The 20,078-nt window shown below is 41.5% G+C and overlaps 2 protein-coding genes across 2 annotated transcripts in view; both read left to right on the top strand.

Annotated features, from left to right (window-relative positions):
* The window catches only part of LOC306738040 (extracellular serine/threonine protein kinase FAM20C-like), a gene marked incomplete at both ends in the record, with an annotated part of 75,697 nt that overhangs the window by 26,427 nt on the left and 29,192 nt on the right, over positions 1-20,078 (top strand). Inside the window, 3 exons of the mRNA XM_079219870.1 lie at positions 6-121; positions 830-1,010; positions 4,713-4,822. Of these exons, the coding sequence (XP_079075996.1) occupies positions 6-121; positions 830-1,010; positions 4,713-4,822 (407 nt within the window). The remainder of the gene's footprint in view (positions 1-5; positions 122-829; positions 1,011-4,712; positions 4,823-20,078) is intronic.
* The window catches only part of dnhd1 (dynein heavy chain domain 1), a gene marked incomplete at both ends in the record, with an annotated part of 39,468 nt that continues 25,745 nt past the window's right edge, over positions 6,356-20,078 (top strand). The window contains 6 exons of the mRNA XM_079219474.1: positions 6,356-6,645; positions 9,491-9,652; positions 9,732-9,935; positions 10,057-10,167; positions 10,378-10,534; positions 11,255-11,512. Of these exons, the coding sequence (XP_079075600.1) occupies positions 6,356-6,645; positions 9,491-9,652; positions 9,732-9,935; positions 10,057-10,167; positions 10,378-10,534; positions 11,255-11,512 (1,182 nt within the window). The remainder of the gene's footprint in view (positions 6,646-9,490; positions 9,653-9,731; positions 9,936-10,056; positions 10,168-10,377; positions 10,535-11,254; positions 11,513-20,078) is intronic.

Below are 20,078 nucleotides of genomic sequence, written 5' to 3'. Positions count from 1 at the left end.
TGCAGGGTGCTGGGCTACAGGAGGGTGCCACCGGTGGTGGGGAGGCTGGTGGACGTGGTAACGGAGATCAAAGACATCACCACCGACCGCAAGCTGGCCAAGACCTTCTTCACCTCTCCTGGTACGGTCTCTCTCTCTGTCTGTCTCTGTCTCTCTCTGTCTCTTTATGTGTCTCTCTCTCCCTCTCTCTCTGTGTCTCTCTATCTCTCTCTGTCTCTCTCTCTCCCTCTCTCTTTCTCTGTCTCTCTCTCCCTCTCTCTCTCCCTCTAGGGGTCTGCTGAGGTCCTGCAGGGGCGTCGTGAACGTTTTGCTTGATGAGACACATTCTTCATGTTTAAATTATTTTTTTATATATTTTTTTCTACAAATTCTGTAAATAAAAACATGCAGTGATGTTGTTACTGTGTGTTTGTAAACATAGGTGATGTCGTTTTGTGTGTTTATAAAACACGCAGTGATGTTGTTATTGCGTGTTTATAGACAGGCAGTAGCACGCCACCCTGCTCACTGGACCGTACACATGTTTAACATGAAAACATGAATATATGAACCTGTGTGTTATTTAGACAGCTTAGTATTGAATGCACAATAACAAGGTATGTTTATACATGTTGCCGGGCCCAGTGTAATATATGATGGTATATAATATACATGGTCGGGGCCCTGCTCCAGCTCTATCAGTTTGGGGTCCTTGGTCTGAAAAAGTGGAGTAACTTCTCCAATTTAACATCACCCTCTCTCTTCTCTCCCTCCCATTCTCTCCTCTTCCCTCCCTCGCTCTCTCGCTCTCTCCCTCTCTCCCTCTCTGTGGTCCTCTGGCTCCCCCTAGTGGGCAGTGTGTGTTTCTACGGTCAGTGTTCGTACTACTGTTCTACGGAGCACGCGGTGTGCGGCCGGCCCCGGCTCCTGGAGGCCTCTTTGGCCGCCATGCTGCCCGACGCCGGCCTGCAGGCCCGCCGGTCCTGGAGGTCTCCATGGAGACGCTCCTACAGCCGCAGCAAGCTGGCCAAGTGAGTCAGGGTCAGAGGTCAGGCTATTACTGGATGATTCAGGAGGTTATTACTGGATGATTCAGGTGGTTATTACTGGATGATTCAGGTGGCTATTACTGGATGATTCAGGTGGTTATTACTGGATGATTCAGGTGGTTATTACTGGATGATTCATGAGGTTATTACTGGATGTTTCATGAGGTTATTACTGGATGATTCATGAGGTTATTACTGGATGTTTCATGAGGTTATTACTGGATGATTCATGAGGTTATTACTGGATGATTCATGAGGTTATTAGTGGATGTTTCAGGAGGTTGTTAGTGGATGTTTCAGGAGGTTTTTATTGGATGTTTCATGAGGTTATTACTGGATGTTTCAGGTGGTTATTAGTGGATGTTTCAGGAGGTTGTTAGTGGATGTTTCAGGAGGTTTTTATTGGATGTTTCAGGAGGGTATTATTATATGTTTCAGGAGGTTATTACCTGATGATTCAGGTGGTTATTAGTGGATGTTTCATGAGGTTATTAGTGGATGTTTCATGAAGTTATTACTGGATGTTTCATGAGGTTTTTAGTGGATGTTTCAGGAGGTTATTAGTGGATGTTTCAGGTGGTTATTAGTGGATGTTTCATGAGGTTATTACTGGATGATTCAGGTGGTTATTACTGGATGTTTCATGAGGTTATTACTGGATGTTTCATGAGATTATTACTGGATGATTCAGGTGGTTGTTACTGGATGTTTCATGAGGTTATTAGTGGATGTTTCATGAGGTTATTAGTGGATATTTCAGGTGGTTATTAGTGGATGTTTCAGGAGGTTATTAGTGGATGTTTCATGAGGTTATGACTGGATGTTTCAGGTGGTTATTAGTGGATGTTTCATGAGGTTATTGTTGGATATTTCAGGTGGTTATTACTGGATGTTTCAGGAGGTTATTATTGGATGTTTCAGGAGGTTATTATTGGATGTTTCAGGAGGTTATTAGTGGATGTTTCAGGATGTTATTAGTGGATGATTCATGAGGTTATTACTGGATGATTCAGGTGGTTATTAGTGGATGTTTCATGAGGTTATTACTGGATGTTTCATGAGGTTTTTAGTGGATGTTTCAGGAGGTTATTATTGGATGTTTCAGGTGGTTATTATTGAATGTTTCAGGTGGTTATTAGTGGATGTTTCAGGTGGTTATTAGTGGATGTTTCAGGATTTATTAGTGGATGTTTCAGGTGGTTTTTAGTGGATGTTTCAGGAGGTTATTACTTGATGTTTCAGGTGGTTATTAGTGGATGTTTCATGAGGTTATTACTGGATGATTCATGAGGTTATTACTGGATGTTTCAGGTGGTTATTAGTGGATGTTTCATGAGGTTATTACTGGATGATTCAGGTGGTTGTTACTGGATGTTTCATGAGGTTATTACTGGATGTTTCAGGTGGTTATTACTGGATGTTTCAGGAGGTATTACTGGATGTTTCAGGTGGTTATTAGTGGATGTTTCATGAGGTTATTATTGGATGTTTCATGAGGTTATTAGTGGATGTTTCATGAGGTTATTACTGGATGTTTCAGGTGGTTATTAGTGGATGTTTCATGAGGTTATTACTGAATGTTTCAGGTGGTTATTATTGGATGTTTCAGGTGGTTATTAGTGGATGTTTCATGAGGTATTACTGGATGTTTCAGGTGGTTATTAGTGGATGTTTCATGAGGTTATTAGTGGATGTTTCATGAGGTTATTAGTGGATGTTTCAGGAGGTTATTAGTGGATGTTTCATGAGGTTATTGTTGGATATTTCAGGTGGTTCTTACTGGATGTTTCAGGAGGGTATTATTATATGTTTCAGGAGGTTATTACCTGATGATTCAGGTGGTTATTAGTGGATGTTTCATGAGGTTATTAGTGGATGTTTCATGAAGTTATTACTGGATGTTTCATGAGGTTATTACTGGATGTTTCAGGTGGTTATTAGTGGATGTTTCATGAGGTTATTACTGGATGATTCAGGTGGTTATTACTGGATGTTTCATGAGGTTATTACTGGATGTTTCATGAGATTATTACTGGATGATTCAGGTGGTTATTAGTGGATGTTTCAGGAGGTTATTAGTGGATGTTTCATGAGGTTGTTAGTGGATATTTCAGGTGGTTAATAGTGGATGTTTCAGGAGGTTATTAGTGGATGTTTCATGAGGTTATTAGTGGATGTTTCATGAAGTTATTACTGGATGTTTCATGAGGTTATTACTGGATGTTTCAGGTGGTTATTAGTGGATGTTTCATGAGGTTATTACTGGATGATTCAGGTGGTTATTACTGGATGTTTCATGAGGTTATTACTGGATGTTTCATGAGATTATTACTGGATGATTCAGGTGGTTATTAGTGGATGTTTCAGGAGGTTATTAGTGGATGTTTCATGAGGTTGTTAGTGGATATTTCAGGTGGTTAATAGTGGATGTTTCAGGAGGTTATTAGTGGATGTTTCATGAGGTTATGACTGGATGATTCAGGTGGTTATTACTGGATGTTTCATGAGGTTATTACTGGATGTTTCATGAGATTATTACTGGATGATTCAGGTGGTTATTAGTGGATGTTTCAGGAGGTTATTAGTGGATGTTTCATGAGGTTGTTAGTGGATATTTCAGGTGGTTATTACTGGATGTTTCAGGTGGTTATTAGTGGATGTTTCATGAGGTTATTGTTGGATATTTCAGGTGGTTATTACTGGATGTTTCAGGAGGTTATTATTGGATGTTTCAGGAGGTTATTATTGGATGTTTCAGGAGGTTATTAGTGGATGTTTCATGAGGTTATTACTGGATGTTTCATGAGGTTTTTAGTGGATGTTTCAGGAGGTTATTATTGGATGTTTCAGGTGGTTATTATTGAATGTTTCAGGTGGTTATTAGTGGATGTTTCAGGTGGCTATTAGTGGATGTTTCAGGATTTATTAGTGGATGTTTCAGGTGGTTTTTAGTGGATGTTTCAGGAGGTTATTACTTGATGTTTCAGGTGGTTATTAGTGGATGTTTCATGAGGTTATTACTGGATGATTCATGAGGTTATTACTGGATGTTTCAGGTGGTTATTAGTGGATGTTTCATGAGGTTATTACTGGATGTTTCATGAGATTATTACTGGATGTTTCAGGTGGTTATTAGTGGATGTTTCAGATGGTTGTTACTGGATGTTTCATGAGATTATTACTGGATGTTTCAGGTGGTTATTAGTGGATGTTTCAGGTGGTTATTAGTGGATGTTTCAGGAGATTATTACTGGATGATTCAGGTGGTTGTTACTGGATGTTTCAGGTGGTTATTACTGGATGTTTCAGGTGGTTATTACTGGATGTTTCAGGAGGTATTACTGGATGTTTCAGATGGTTATTAGTGGATGTTTCATGAGGTTATTATTGGATGTTTCATGAGGTTATTATTGGATGATTCATGAGGTTATTATTGGATGTTTCATGAGGTTATTAGTGGATGTTTCATGAGGTATTACTGGATGTTTCAGGTGGTTGTTAGTGGATGTTTCATGAGGTTATTACTGGATGTTTCAGGTGGTTATTATTGGATGTTTCAGGTGGTTATTAGTGGATGCTTCATGAGGTATTACTGGATGTTTCAGGTGGTTATTAGTGGATGTTTCATGAGGTTATTAGTGGATGTTTCAGGAGGTTATTATTGGATGTTTATGTGTGTTGCAGGTGGCAGTCAGACCCAGACTACTGCTCCAGGGTGAAGAAGTCCTCTCCGTTCGACAGAGGGACCCGGCTGGTGGACTTCATGGACATGGTGATCCTGGACTTCTTGATGGGTACGGTACCTTTAAAGAGGTCCGCCTCCAACTTCAGACTCATTCAGGGTTACATATAATTATTATGATTCTGATTGGTTTCTCAGCTCAGCTGGAGGCTTCATGTTTAACGTCCTCCATGTTTACTGCAGATGTTCAGGTTCACTTTAGTGTGAGATGCACAGATCATCTCTTCTGTCATTGTGCTCTAACATGATGGAATCACAGCTGAATTCATGTTGTTATTTTCATGTTATTCTTAATGGTCTGGTTTGTTTGATTTATTTAAATGTACATAAAGACAGATAGATACTTTATAATCACGCAAGGGAACATTTTTTATACAGGTAAGCAATACAAACTGTTTAAAAAAAATAATAAAATAAAATTAAAAAATATGATAAACAAACACACAAACAAAGAGCAGGTTAAGACAGGTATGGTGTTGAAGTGTCACACGTGTAACTTCACGAGTCTTTCCCGGGACTGGAAGTGCTCTCTGAATAAAGTGTATGATAGTTATTGTTATTATAACTATAATAAGTCAGGAACACACACATTATTATATAACTATAATAAGTCAGGAACACACACATTATTATTATATTTAAAATAAGTCAGGAACACAAACACATTATTATAATATTTATAATAAATCAGGAACACACACACACACATTATTATTATATTTATAATAAATCAGGAACACACATACACTATTATATTTATAATAAGTTAGGAACGCACACATTAATATTATTATAATATTTAACTCGTTGCTTGGAGATAAAGAAACGCGCGCGAGCTTCAGACGGCATTCCTGCGCGTCACCGCGACAACCGGCGGTCTCCGCGGTTACGCGGACAACTTCCCTCCTCAGCCAGGTGAGAACGTCGGTTTGTATTCCTCCTCGTGTCGGTTAGCTAGTCGAGCTAGTTAAGCTCGTCGAACTAGTTAAGCTAGTCGAACTAGTTAAGATAGTCGAGCTAGTCGGGTTAAAGTTAGTGTAACTTCATAAGCTACCTGCTCTCTGGGAGTGCGTGTCCAGCTGCGGCACGCGCGAGCTGTTGTATCCCTGTGACGTCACGAGGTAACTAACCAGCAATAACCTGTAACAAGTTAACCTGTGACGTCACGAGGTAACTAACGTTGACTGATGAAGTAAAGTTGTGTATTTAACTGCCAGTATGATGTAGTTCATATAAAAAGGTACTTTGAGGTATATTAGAGTTTAGTGACGGTTAGTTGAGGCTTCATGTAATTTACCTTTACTGTGTTATAAAATTCATAGTTTAGCTTTAACCTGATAAAAAGCACAACAGGTGAATATAAACAGGATAAAGTAGATGAGTACATGAATATATGAGTATGTGAGTATATGAGTATATGAGTACATGAGTACATGAGTATATGAGTGCATGTGTATATGAGTGCATGAGTATATGAGTGCATGAGTATATGAGTACATGAGTACATGAGTATATAAGTATATGAGTAATGAGTATATGATGTATCAGTGCTCTCAGAGTGAAGTCCTGCTGGAGAACCGGCAGCATGTGGGCCAACCCTCCAGAGCCGGGGTCCTTAAAAGAGGCCCCTCAGACCGGCAGCATGTGGGCCAACCCTCCAGAGCCGGGGTCCTTAAAGGAGGCCCCTCAGACCGGCAGCAGAGACTCCAGCGGGCCGGGCCCCGGGGGGGCTCTAGCGCCTCTGCCTCGGTTCAGCTGGAGCCCGCTGGGGGATCTTCCCCGTCTGGGGGCCCGAGTGGGACCCGGGAGAGGATGGGGCTCGTCTTTGGGGGTCGACCTCCCGATCAGGCCCTCTGCTAAGTGGACAGCACCGAGGTACACTGTTTTATTTATATATACATATGTGTGTATATACTGTGTCTCTCTTGAGTCTCTCTTGAGTCTCTCTTGAGCCTCTTGAGTCTCTTGAGTCTCTTGAGTCTCTCTTGAGTCTTTTGAGTCTCTTGAGCCTCTTGAGTCTCTCTTGAGTCTCTTGAGCCTCTCGAGTCTCTCTTGAGTCTCTTGAGTCTCTTGAGCCTCTTGAGTCTCTCTTGAGTCTCTTGAGCTTCTTGAGTCTCTTAGTCTCTTGAGCCTCTTGAGTCTCTCTTGAGTCTCTTGAGCCTCTCGAGTCTCTCTTGAGTCTCTTAAGTCTCTTGAGCCTCTTGAGTCTCTCTTGAGTCTCTCTTGAGTCTCTTGAGTCTCTTGAGTCTCTCTTGAGTCTCTTGAGTCTCTTGAGTCTCTTGAGCCTCTTGAGTCTCTCTTGAGTCTCTTGAGTCTCTCTTGAGTCTCTCTTGAGTCTCTTGAGTCTCTCTTGAGTCTCTCTTGAGTCTCTCTTGAGCCTCTTGAGTCTCTTGAGTCTCTTGAGCCTCTTGAGCCTCTTGAGTCTCTTGAGTCTCTCTTGAGCCTCTTGAGTCTCTCTCGAGTCTCTTGAGTCTCTTGAGCCTCTTGAGTCTCTCTCGAGTCTCTTGAGTCTCTTGAGCCTCTTGAGTCTCTCTTGAGTCTCTTGAGTCTCTCTTGAGTCTCTTGAGCCTCTTGAGTCTCTTGAGCCTCTTGAGTCTCTTGAGTCTCTCTTGAGCCTCTTGAGTCTCTTGAGCCTCTTGAGCCTCTTGAGTCTCTTGAGTCTCTTGAGTCTCTTTTGAGTCTCTTTAGTCTCTTGAGTCTCTCTTGAGTCTCTTGAGTCTCTTGAATCTCTCTTAAGTCTCTCTTGAGTCTCTTGAATCTCTCTTGAGTCTCTCTTGAGCCTCTTGAGTCTCTCTTGAGTCTCTCTTGAGTCTCTCTTGAGCCTCTTGAGTCTCTTGAGTCTCTTGAGCCTCTTGAGCCTCTTGAGTCTCTTGAGTCTCTCTTGAGCCTCTTGAGTCTCTCTCGAGTCTCTTGAGTCTCTTGAGCCTCTTGAGTCTCTCTCGAGTCTCTTGAGTCTCTTGAGCCTCTTGAGTCTCTCTTGAGTCTCTTGAGTCTCTCTTGAGTCTCTTGAGCCTCTTGAGTCTCTTGAGCCTCTTGAGTCTCTTGAGTCTCTCTTGAGCCTCTTGAGTCTCTTGAGCCTCTTGAGCCTCTTGAGTCTCTTGAGTCTCTTGAGTCTCTTTTGAGTCTCTTTAGTCTCTTGAGTCTCTCTTGAGTCTCTTGAGTCTCTTGAATCTCTCTTAAGTCTCTCTTGAGTCTCTTGAATCTCTCTTGAGTCTCTCTTGAGTCTCTTGAGTCTCTCTTGAGTCTCTCTTGAGCCTTTTGAGTCTCTTGAGTGTCTTGAGTCTCTCTTGAGTCTCTCTTGAGTCTCTTGAGTCTCTTGAGTCTATCTTGAGTCTCTCTTGAGCCTCTTGAGTCTCTTGAGTCTCTCTTGAGTGTCTTGAGTGTCTTGAGTCTCTTGAGTCTCTCTTGAGTCTCTTGAGTCTCTCTTGAGTCTCTTGAATCTCTTGAGTCTTTCTTGAGTCTCTTGAGTCTCTTGAATCTCTCTTGAGTCTCTCTTGAGCCTCTTGAGTCTCTTGAGTCTCTATTGAGTCTCTTGAGCCTCTTGAGTCTCTTGAGTCTCTCTTAAGTCTCTTGAGTCTCTCTTGAGTCTCTTGAGCCTCTTGAGTCTCTTGAGTCTCTCTTGAGTCTCTCTTGAGTCTCTCTTGTGTCTCTTGAGTCTCTCTTGAGTATATTGTGTCTCTTGAGCCTCTCTTGAGTCTCTCTTGTGTCTCTTGAGTCTCTCTTGTGTCTCTTGAGTCTCTCTTGAGTCTCTTGAGTCTCTCTTGTGTCTCTTAAATCTCTCTTGAGCCTCTTGAGTCTCTTGAGTCTCTCTTGAGTCTCTTGAGTCTCTCTTGTGTCTCTTGAGTCTCTCTTGAGCCTCTTGAGTCTCTTGAGTCTCTCTTGAGTCTCTCTTGAGTCTCTCTTGAGCCTTTTGAGTCTCTTGAGCCTCTTGATTCTCTTGATTCTCTTGAGCCTCTTGAGTCTCTTGAGTCTCTCTTGAGTCTCTTGAGTCTCTCTTGAGCCTTTTGAGTCTCTTGAGCCTCTTGATTCTCTTGAGTCTCTTGAGCCTCTTAAGTCTCTCTTGAGCCTTTTGAGTCTCTTGAGCCTCTTGATTCTCTTGAGTCTCTTGAGCCTCTTGAGCCTCTTGGGTCTCTTGAGCCTCTTGAGTCTCTTGAGTCTCTCTTGAGTCTCTTGAGTCTCTCTTGAGCCTTTTGAGTCTCTTGAGCCTCTTGAGTCTCTTGAGCCTCTTGAGTCTCTTGAGTCTCTCTTGAGTCTCTTGAGTCTCTCTTGAGCCTTTTGAGTCTCTTGAGCCTCTTGATTCTCTTGAGTCTCTTGAGCCTCTTGAGTCTCTCTTGAGCCTTTTGAGTCTCTTGAGCCTCTTGATTCTCTTGAGTCTCTTGAGCCTCTTGAGTCTCTCTTGAGTCTCTTGAGTCTCTTGAATCTCTCTTGAGTCTCTCTTGAGTCTCTTGAATCTCTCTTGAGTCTCTCTTGTGTCTCTTGAGTCTCTTGAGTCTCTCTTGTGTCTCTCTTGAGTCTCTCTTGTGTCTCTTGAGTCTCTCTTGTGTCTCTCTTGAGTCTCTCTTGTGTCTATCTTGAGTCTCTCTTGAGTCTCTTGAGTCTCTCTTGAGTCTCTTGAGTTTCTCTTAAATCTCTTGAGTCTCTTGAGTCTCTCTTGTGTCTCTTGAGTCTCTCTTGAGTCTCTTGAGTCTCTCTTGAGTTTCTCTTGTGTTTACACTCTCAGCCTCACAGAGGAAGATGAACTCATGAAAGTGGGTAAAAAGATAACGGCTAAAGTGAACGAAGCTCCTCTCACCGGCGCAGAGGTCGTTCACATCCTCGCTCACAGCGACCCGGCAGAGTTTGGGCTCTATCACCTGAAAGAAGTGGAGGCGGACTCCTGCAGGTACGACCCTCTGCCGTCCCTCTGGCGTCCGACCCGGTGAAAGTACGGCCGCGCAGCGACGTGTGCTCTCTGCTTCCAGACCCTACGACCTGCGGGTGGTCCGGTCCAGTGCGGCGGGCTGCGAGCACTACGTCTTCTCCCCCGATGCCGTGCTCCACGTGACGGAGACGGGTCACGGGGGCCTCGTCAGCCTGGCAGAGTGGAGCAGGGAGGCCGCCGCCTGGGGGGCGCTGCGGGAAATCCCCTTCTTCAGGGACTTCAGACTGCGGAGAGCGTTCAGCAGGTGAGACTGACAGGTTCATTTAATAATTGACTAGTAATCAATGACCAAAGTAATCCATGACCATGAAGCTGCTCTTTTCTTTTCTTGTATTTCTCTCTTAAATGATGTTTTTTAACTCCAGGTGGAATAGAAACGTCCGTGGCATCTCGTTCCAGAAGAAGTGTCGAGATCTGGAGGATGAGCTGCTGCTGGCTGAGCCTCTGTTAGGAAAGACTCTCCTGCTCCTCACCAGGTGACTCACTACTTCACAGAGGAGGATGTCATGTGACTAGAAGTACAATAGATGTCATGTGACCAGAAGTACATGGTCCAGGGTAGAAGCAGAGTTGATGGGACATGAATTCAAGGTAAAGGAGAGAGGAGAGAGGAGCTCAGTGTATCCTCACCTCGGGCGTGTTGAGCTTCAGCCCTGTCTGGATCAGTGATCCGCGATCTTTTTCAGGGCAATTGAAGATGTGAAGGCGACGCCCCGGCTGCCTCTGGACGGGTCGAGAACCTTCACCCTGCTGGAGTTCAGGAGCCAGCAGGCGGCCATGAAGCAGGAGCTGCTGCAGGCGCTGGAGAAGCTATCCCGCCATCGCGCCGCCCTCCTGAACGCTGTGAGCACGTCTTCTAACACGTCATATCAAACGATAACAACGTGAAGAGTGGGTTTAATGAAAGCGGTTGATAGACGGGTGCTCAGTTTATATCTATTCATGTATTTATTCAACCACACAATGTGCCAGGGTAGTGGCCAGATATCACCAGAAGACAGCGAACACTGTAGTGCAACACTGTGCATCACAAAACACAGGGTTGTTATGCTCATGGAAAACATGGAGCAGTCATGGAGTTTTAAAATGGTTATTTCCAGGCCTGGAAAAAAATAAATAAAACCCCAAAAGTTTAGTAAAAGTCATGTAAATGTGTTATATTCATGTGTTCATGTCGTTCATTTACGCTGAGTTTGAAATAATGAATATGCTTTTAAAAGAAAGACTCAAAATATAAGCAGGCATACATACAGGCATCTATATAAATGTTTATTCTTTTAATCAAACTATTGTCTCATTCATTTGAGTCATTTAAGGTTTACTGTATGCTTTGTATTCTCATTGTTAGTTTAAATACTACATTTACTCACTTTTTACTGTTTACACCCAGATTTCACTAAATGTTTGTCATGGACATTTGGTTTAAAGTCATGGACATTTGGTTTAACGTCATGGAATCCACTGGTGAACATGTGTTTGAACCCTGTAAACTTTAGACGATTCCCCGTACTGCTGTCTCATTCCCAGTGTTTCCTCTGTGGTGCTGATGCTTTGCTCCCCCAGGTGAAGCGGCGCAGCTACGAGGACGTCCAGCGGCTGCAGCTGCACCTGGAACACGCCAACAAAGCACCCGCCGGCTGCGAGGAGCCGCTGCACCGCCGCCTGGCTCACCGGCAGCGGCTGCAGGAGGACTCGGCCCGGGCGGAGGCCGTCCTGCACAAGCTGGGCCGCTTCGCCGCGCTGGTGGACCGCATGACGCTGCAGAGCCTCGGCACGGCCGCACGCATAGACGCCGAGGCTCTGCTCAGGGACGCAGTGCAGGTCCTTCACTCCTTCACTCCTTCACTCCTTCACTTCTTAACTCATTAACTCATTAACTCCTTAACTCCTTCACTCCTTCACTTCTTAACTCATTAACTCATTAACTCCTTAACTCCTTCAGTCCTTCACTCCTTCACTCCTTCACTTCTTAACTCATTAACTCATTAACTCCTTCACTTCTTAACTCATTAACTCCTTCACTCCTTCACTTCTTAACTCATTAACTCATTAACTCCTTCACTCCTTCACTTCTTAACTCATTAACTCCTTCACTCATTAAGTCATTAACTCCTTCACTCATTAACTTATTAACTCCTTCACTTCTTAACTCCTTAACTCCTTCACTTCTTAACTCCTTCACTCCTTGAATTCTTAACTCCTTAACTCATTAACTCCTTAACTCCTTCACTCATTAGTTTCTTAACTCCTTGACATGACATTACATGGCATCACATGACATTACATGACATGACATTATATGATATTACATGACATTACATGACATTACATGACATGACATGACATTACATGACATTACATGACATGACATGACATTACATGACATGACATTACATGACATCACATGGCATTACATGACATCACATGACATTACATAGCATCACATGACATTACATGACATCACATGACATGACTTTACATAACATCACATGCCATTCCATGACATCACATGACATCACATTACATGACATGACATTACATAGCATCACATGACATTGCATGACATTACATAACATCACATAACATGGCATGACATGACATTACATAACATCACATGACATTACATAACATCACATGACATTACATGACATCACATGACATTTCATGATATTACATGACATTACATAACATCACATGACATGACATTACATGATATTACATAACATCACATGACATTACATCAACTGTCTGCCGTTTCTGAGATTGGAGTGGGACACGGGAAAAAAACTGAGGTTGTGATCATCTTAGCAAGAGAAGATCTTTGACGTCGCGAGTCTTGGCCAATCAGCGTTAAGATGTCTACAGCGGCTTCATTTCCCTCCCCCCAGTTTAATAATAGCAAGCTAGTCAGCTAGCTAACACGTTAGCTAACGTTGTTGGAGAGACAGCGAGTGAGATTACTGGCAGCGGAGAGTCCGTAGCAGTGTGTGACGTCAGACAGGAGAGCGGCGAGTCATTGGCTCTGTTAGTTCTACCGACCGACACCTGACTACATATAAGCTCTACCTAAAGACACCTCACTACATATAAGTTCTACTACTGACACCTGACTACATATAAGTTCTACCTACCGACACCTCACTACATATAAGTTCTACCTACCGACACCTCACTACATATAAGTTCTACCTAAAGACACCTCACTACACATAAGTTCTACTACCGACACCTAACTACATATAAGTTCTACTACCGACACCTCACTACATATAAGTTCTACCTACCGACACCTCACTACATATAAGTTCTACCTAAAGACACCTCACTACATATAAGTTCTACCTACCGACACCTCACTACATATAAGTTCTACCTACCGACACCTCACTACATATAAGTTCTACCTACCGACACCTCACTACATATAAGTTCTACTACCGACACCTCACTACATATAAGTTCTACCTACCGACACCTCACTACATATAAGTTCTACTACCGACACCTCACTACATATAAGTTCTACTACCGACACCTCACTACATATAAGTTCTACCTACCGACACCTCACTACATATAAGTTCTACTACTGACACCTCACTACATATAAGTTCTACTACCGACACCTCACTACATATAAGTTCTACTACTGACACCTCACTACATATAAGTTCTACTACCGACACCTCACTACATATAAGTTCTACTAAAGACACCTCACTACATATAAATTCTACTACCGACACCTCACTACATATAAGTTCTACCTACCGACACCTCACTACATATAAGTTCTACTACCGACACCTCACTACATATAAGTTCTACTAAAGACACCTCACTACATATAAGTTCTACTACCGACACCTCACTACATATAAGTTCTACTACCGACACCTCACTACATATAAGTTCTACCTACCGACACCTCACTACATATAAGTTCTACTACTGACACCTCACTACATATAAGTTCTACTACCGACACCTCACTACATATAAGTTCTACTACCGACACCTCACTACATATAAGTTCTACTAAAGACACCTCACTACATATAAGTTCTACTAAAGACACCTCACTACATATAAGTTCTACTAAAGACACCTCACTACATATAAGTTCTACTAAAGACACCTCACTACATATAAGTTCTACCTACCGACACCTCACTACATATAAGTTCTACTACCGACACCTCACTACATATAAGTTCTACTACCGACACCTCACTACATATAAGTTCTACTAAAGACACCTCACTACATATAAGTTCTACTACCGACACCTCACTACATATAAGTTCTACTAAAGACACCTCACTACATATAAGTTCTACCTACCGACACCTCACTACATATAAGTTCTACTAAAGACACCTCACTACATATAAGTTCTACTACCGACACCTCACTACATATAAGTTCTACCTACCGACACCTCACTACATATAAGTTCTACCTACCGACACCTGACTACATATAAGTTCTACTACCGACACCTCACTACATATAAGTTCTACTACCGACACCTCACTACATATAAGTTCTACTAAAGACACCTCACTACATATAAGTTCTACTACCGACACCTCACTACATATAAGTTCTACCTACCGACACCTCACTACATATAAGTTCTACCTACCGACACCTGACTACATATAAGTTCTACTACTGACACCTCACTACATATAAGTTCTACTACCGACACCTCACTACATATAAGTTCTACTAAAGACACCTCACTACATATAAGTTCTACTACCGACACCTCACTACATATAAGTTCTACTACCGACACCTCACTACATATAAATTCTACTACCGACACCTCACTACATATAAGTTCTACTAAAGACACCTCACTGCATATAAGTTCTACTAAAGACACCTCACTGCATATAAGTTCTACCTACCGACACCTCACTACATATAAGTTCTACTACCGACACCTCACTGCATATAAGTTCTACCTACCGACACCTCACTGCATATAAGTTCTACTACCGACACCTCACTGCATATAAGTTCTACTACCGACACCTCACTGCATATAAGTTCTACTACCGACACCTCACTACATATAAGTTCTACTACCGACACCTCACTGCATATAAGTTCTACTAAAGACACCTCACTGCATATAAGTTCTACTAAAGACACCTCACTGCATATAAGTTCTACTAAAGACACCTCACTACATATAAGTTCTACTACCGACACCTCACTGCATATAAGTTCTACTACCGACACCTCACTGCATATAAGTTCTACTACCGACACCTCACTGCATATAAGTTCTACTAAAGACACCTCACTGCATATAAGTTCTACTAAAGACACCTCACTGCATATAAGTTCTACCTACCGACACCTCACTACATATAAGTTCTACTACCGACACCTCACTGCATATAAGTTCTACCTACCGACACCTCACTACATATAAGTTCTACTAAAGACACCTCACTACATATAAGTTCTACCTACCGACACCTCACTACATATAAGTTCTACTACCGACACCTCACTGCATATAAGTTCTACCTACCGACACCTCACTACATATAAGTTCTACTACCGACACCTCACTGCATATAAGTTCTACCTACGACACCTCACTGCATATAAGTTCTACTACCAACACCTAACTACATATAAGTTCTACCTACGACACCTCACTACATATAAGTTCTACTACCAACACCTCACTACATATAAGTTCTACCTACCGACACCTCACTACATATAAGTTCTACTACCGACACCTCACTGCATATAAGTTCTACTAAAGACACCTCACTGCATATAAGTTCTACCTACCGACACCTCACTACATATAAGTTCTACTACCAACACCTCACTACATATAAGTTCTACCTACCGACACCTCACTACATATAAGTTCTACTACCAACACCTCACTACATATAAGTTCTACCTACCGACACCTCACTACATATAAGTTCTACTACCGACACCTCACTGCATATAAGTTCTACTAAAGACACCTCACTGCATATAAGTTCTACCTACGACACCTCACTGCATATAAGTTCTACTACCAACACCTCACTACATATAAGTTCTACCTACCGACACCTCACTACATATAAGTTCTACTACCAACACCTCACTACATATAAGTTCTACTACCGACACCTCACTGCATATAAGTTCTACCTACGACACCTCACTGCATATAAGTTCTACTACCAACACCTCACTACATATAAGTTCTACCTACCGACACCTCACTACATATAAGTTCTACTAAAGACACCTCACTGCATATAAGTTCTACTAAAGACACCTCACTGCATATAAGTTCTACCTACCGACACCTCACTGCATATAAGTTCTACTACCGACACCTCACTACATATAAGTTCTACTAAAGACACCTCACTGCATATAAGTTCTACTAAAGACACCTCACTGCATATAAGTTCTACCTACCGACACCTCACTGCATATAAGTTCTACTACCGACACCTCACTACATATAAGTTCTACTACCAACACCTCACTACATATAAGTTCTACCTACCGACACCTCACTACATATAAGTTCTACTACCGACACCTCACTACATATAAGTTCTACTAAAGACACCTCACTGCATATAAGTTCTACTAAAGACACCTCACTGCATATAAGTTCTACCTACCGACACCTCACTACATATAAGTTCTACTACCGACACCTCACTGCATATAAGTTCTACCTACGACACCTCACTGCATATAAGTTCTACTACCAACACCTCACTACATATAAGTTCTACCTACCGACACCTCACTACATATAAGTTCTACTAAAGACACCTCACTGCATATAAGTTCTACTAAAGACACCTCACTGCATATAAGTTCTACCTACCGACACCTCACTACATATAAGTTCTACTACCGACACCTCACTACATATAAGTTCTACTAAAGACACCTCACTGCATATAAGTTCTACTACCGACACCTAACTACATATAAGTTCTACCTACGACACCTCACTACATATAAGTTCTACTACCAACACCTCACTACATATAAGTTCTACTACCGACACCTCACTACATATAAGTTCTACTAAAGACACCTCACTGCATATAAGTTCTACTAAAGACACCTCACTGCATATAAGTTCTACCTACCGACACCTCACTGCATATAAGTTCTACTACCGACACCTCACTACATATAAGTTCTACCTACCGACACCTCACTGCATATAAGTTCTACCTACCGACACCTCACTGCATATAAGTTCTACCTACCGACACCTCACTGCATATAAGTTCTACTACCGACACCTCACTACATATAAGTTCTACTAAAGACACCTCACTGCATATAAGTTCTACTAAAGACACCTCACTACATATAAGTTCTACCTACCGACACCTCACTACATATAAGTTCTACTAAAGACACCTCACTACATATAAGTTCTACTACCAACACCTAACTACATATAAGTTCTACCTACCGACACCTCACTACATATAAGTTCTACTACCGACACCTCACTACATATAAGTTCTACTAAAGACACCTCACTACATATAAGTTCTACTACCGACACCTCACTACATATAAGTTCTACTAAAGACACCTCACTGCATATAAGTTCTACTACCGACACCTCACTACATATAAGTTCTACTAAAGACACCTCACTACATATAAGTTCTACTAAAGACACCTCACTGCATATAAGTTCTACCTACCGACACCTCACTGCATATAAGTTCTACTACCGACACCTCACTACATATAAGTTCTACTAAAGACACCTCACTACATATAAGTTCTACTAAAGACACCTCACTGCATATAAGTTCTACCTACCGACACCTCACTACATATAAGTTCTACTAAAGACACCTCACTGCATATAAGTTCTACTACCGACACCTCACTACATATAAGTTCTACTAAAGACACCTCACTGCATATAAGTTCTACCTACCGACACCTCACTACATATAAGTTCTACTAAAGACACCTCACTGCATATAAGTTCTACCTACGACACCTCACTATATATAAGTTCTACTACCAACATCTAACTACATATAAGTTCTACCTACGACACCTCACTACATATAAGTTCTACTACCAACACCTCACTACATATAAGTTCTACCTACCGACACCTCACTACATATAAGTTCTACTACCGACACCTCACTGCATATAAGTTCTACCTACGACACCTCACTATATATAAGTTCTACTACCAACATCTAACTACATATAAGTTCTACCTACGACACCTCACTACATATAAGTTCTACTACCAACACCTCACTACATATAAGTTCTACCTACCGACACCTCACTACATATAAGTTCTACTACCGACACCTCACTACATATAAGTTCTACCTACCGACACCTCACTACATATAAGTTCTACTACCGACACCTCACTACATATAAGTTCTACTACCGACACCTCACTACATATAAGTTCTACTACCGACACCTCACTACATATAAGTTCTACCTACCGACACCTCACTACATATAAGTTCTACTACCGACACCTCACTACATATAAGTTCTACCTACCGACACCTCACTACATATAAGTTCTACTACCGACACCTCACTACATATAAGTTCTACCTACCGACACCTCACTACATATAAGTTCTACTACCGACACCTCACTACATATAAGTTCTACTACCGACACCTCACTACATATAAGTTCTACCTACCGACACCTCACTACATATAAGTTCTACTACCGACACCTCACTGCATATAAGTTCTACCTACGACACCTCACTATATATAAGTTCTACTACCAACATCTAACTACATATAAGTTCTACTACCGACACCTCACTACATATAAGTTCTACCTACCGACACCTCACTACATATAAGTTCTACTACCGACACCTCACTACATATAAGTTCTACCTACCGACACCTCACTACATATAAGTTCTACTACCGACACCTCACTACATATAAGTTCTACTACCGACACCTCACTGCATATAAGTTCTACTACCGACACCTCACTGCATATAAGTTCTACTACCGACACCTCACTACATATAAGTTCTACTAAAGACACCTCACTACATATAAGTTCTACTAAAGACACCTCACTGCATATAAGTTCTACCTACCGACACCTCACTACATATAAGTTCTACTAAAGACACCTCACTGCATATAAGTTCTACCTACCGACACCTCACTACATATAAGTTCTACTACCGACACCTCACTGCATATAAGTTCTACCTACGACACCTCACTATATATAAGTTCTACTACCAACATCTAACTACATATAAGTTCTACCTACGACACCTCACTACATATAAGTTCTACTACCAACACCTCACTACATATAAGTTCTACCTACCGACACCTCACTACATAATTTCTACTACCGACACCTCACTACATATAAGTTCTACCTACCGACACCTCACTACATATAAGTTCTACTACCGACACCTCACTACATATAAGTTCTACTACCGACACCTCACTGCATATAAGTTCTACTACCGACACATGACTACATATAAGTTCTACTACCGACACCTCACTACATATAAGTTCTACCTAAAGACACCTCACTACATATAAGTTCTACCTAAAGACACCTCACTACATATAAGTTCTACCTAAAGACACCTCACTACATATAAGTTCTACTACCGACACCTCACTACATATAAGTTCTACCTAAAGACACCTCACTACATATAAGTTCTACCTAAAGACACCTCACTACATATAAGTTCTACTACCGACACCTCACTACATATAAGTTCTACTACCGACACCTCACTACATGTAAGGAGAGGACAAGTGGAGATTTTATCCAACTTTTATTTTAATAAAAAAAACAAAATGAGTTTCCTCCGTAGGGTGGCCGGGCTCCTGTTTATATTTAAGGGTTTAAGATCTACGTGTAGGAAAAAGTGTATCCTCCAGTTAATTATAATCTAAATAGTTATGCGGTTATAATCGCTGTCACACAGAGAGAGGTGCATGTTCAGGTTTACTGGTGGAAACATTATTCAGTGTTCTAGACTAACAGTGACGTCTCCTCAAAGTAAAGTGGTATAACAGTATGACATAAAATGGTCTAATAAAAAGGCTGGTACATTATACATATTATGGCATATAAGTGTAATATTATGTAGTGAAATGTAGTAGTAGCAAAACAATATTCAGTATAGTATAGCAGTATTGCATATTGTAAGTATTAAGTCTACAAAATATATACACACACACACACACACACACACACACACACACACACACACACTACCGTTCAAAAGTTTGGGGTCACTTAGAAATTTCCTTATTTTTCAGAGAAAAGCACTGTTTTTTTCAATGA

The sequence above is a fragment of the Taurulus bubalis genome, assembly GCF_910589615.1.
Source record: "Taurulus bubalis genome assembly, chromosome: 6".
Classification (NCBI taxonomy): domain Eukaryota; kingdom Metazoa; phylum Chordata; class Actinopteri; order Perciformes; family Cottidae; genus Taurulus; species Taurulus bubalis.
The sequence above is the reverse complement of the archived record's forward strand: the minus strand, read 5'-3'. Positions and strand labels throughout refer to the sequence as shown.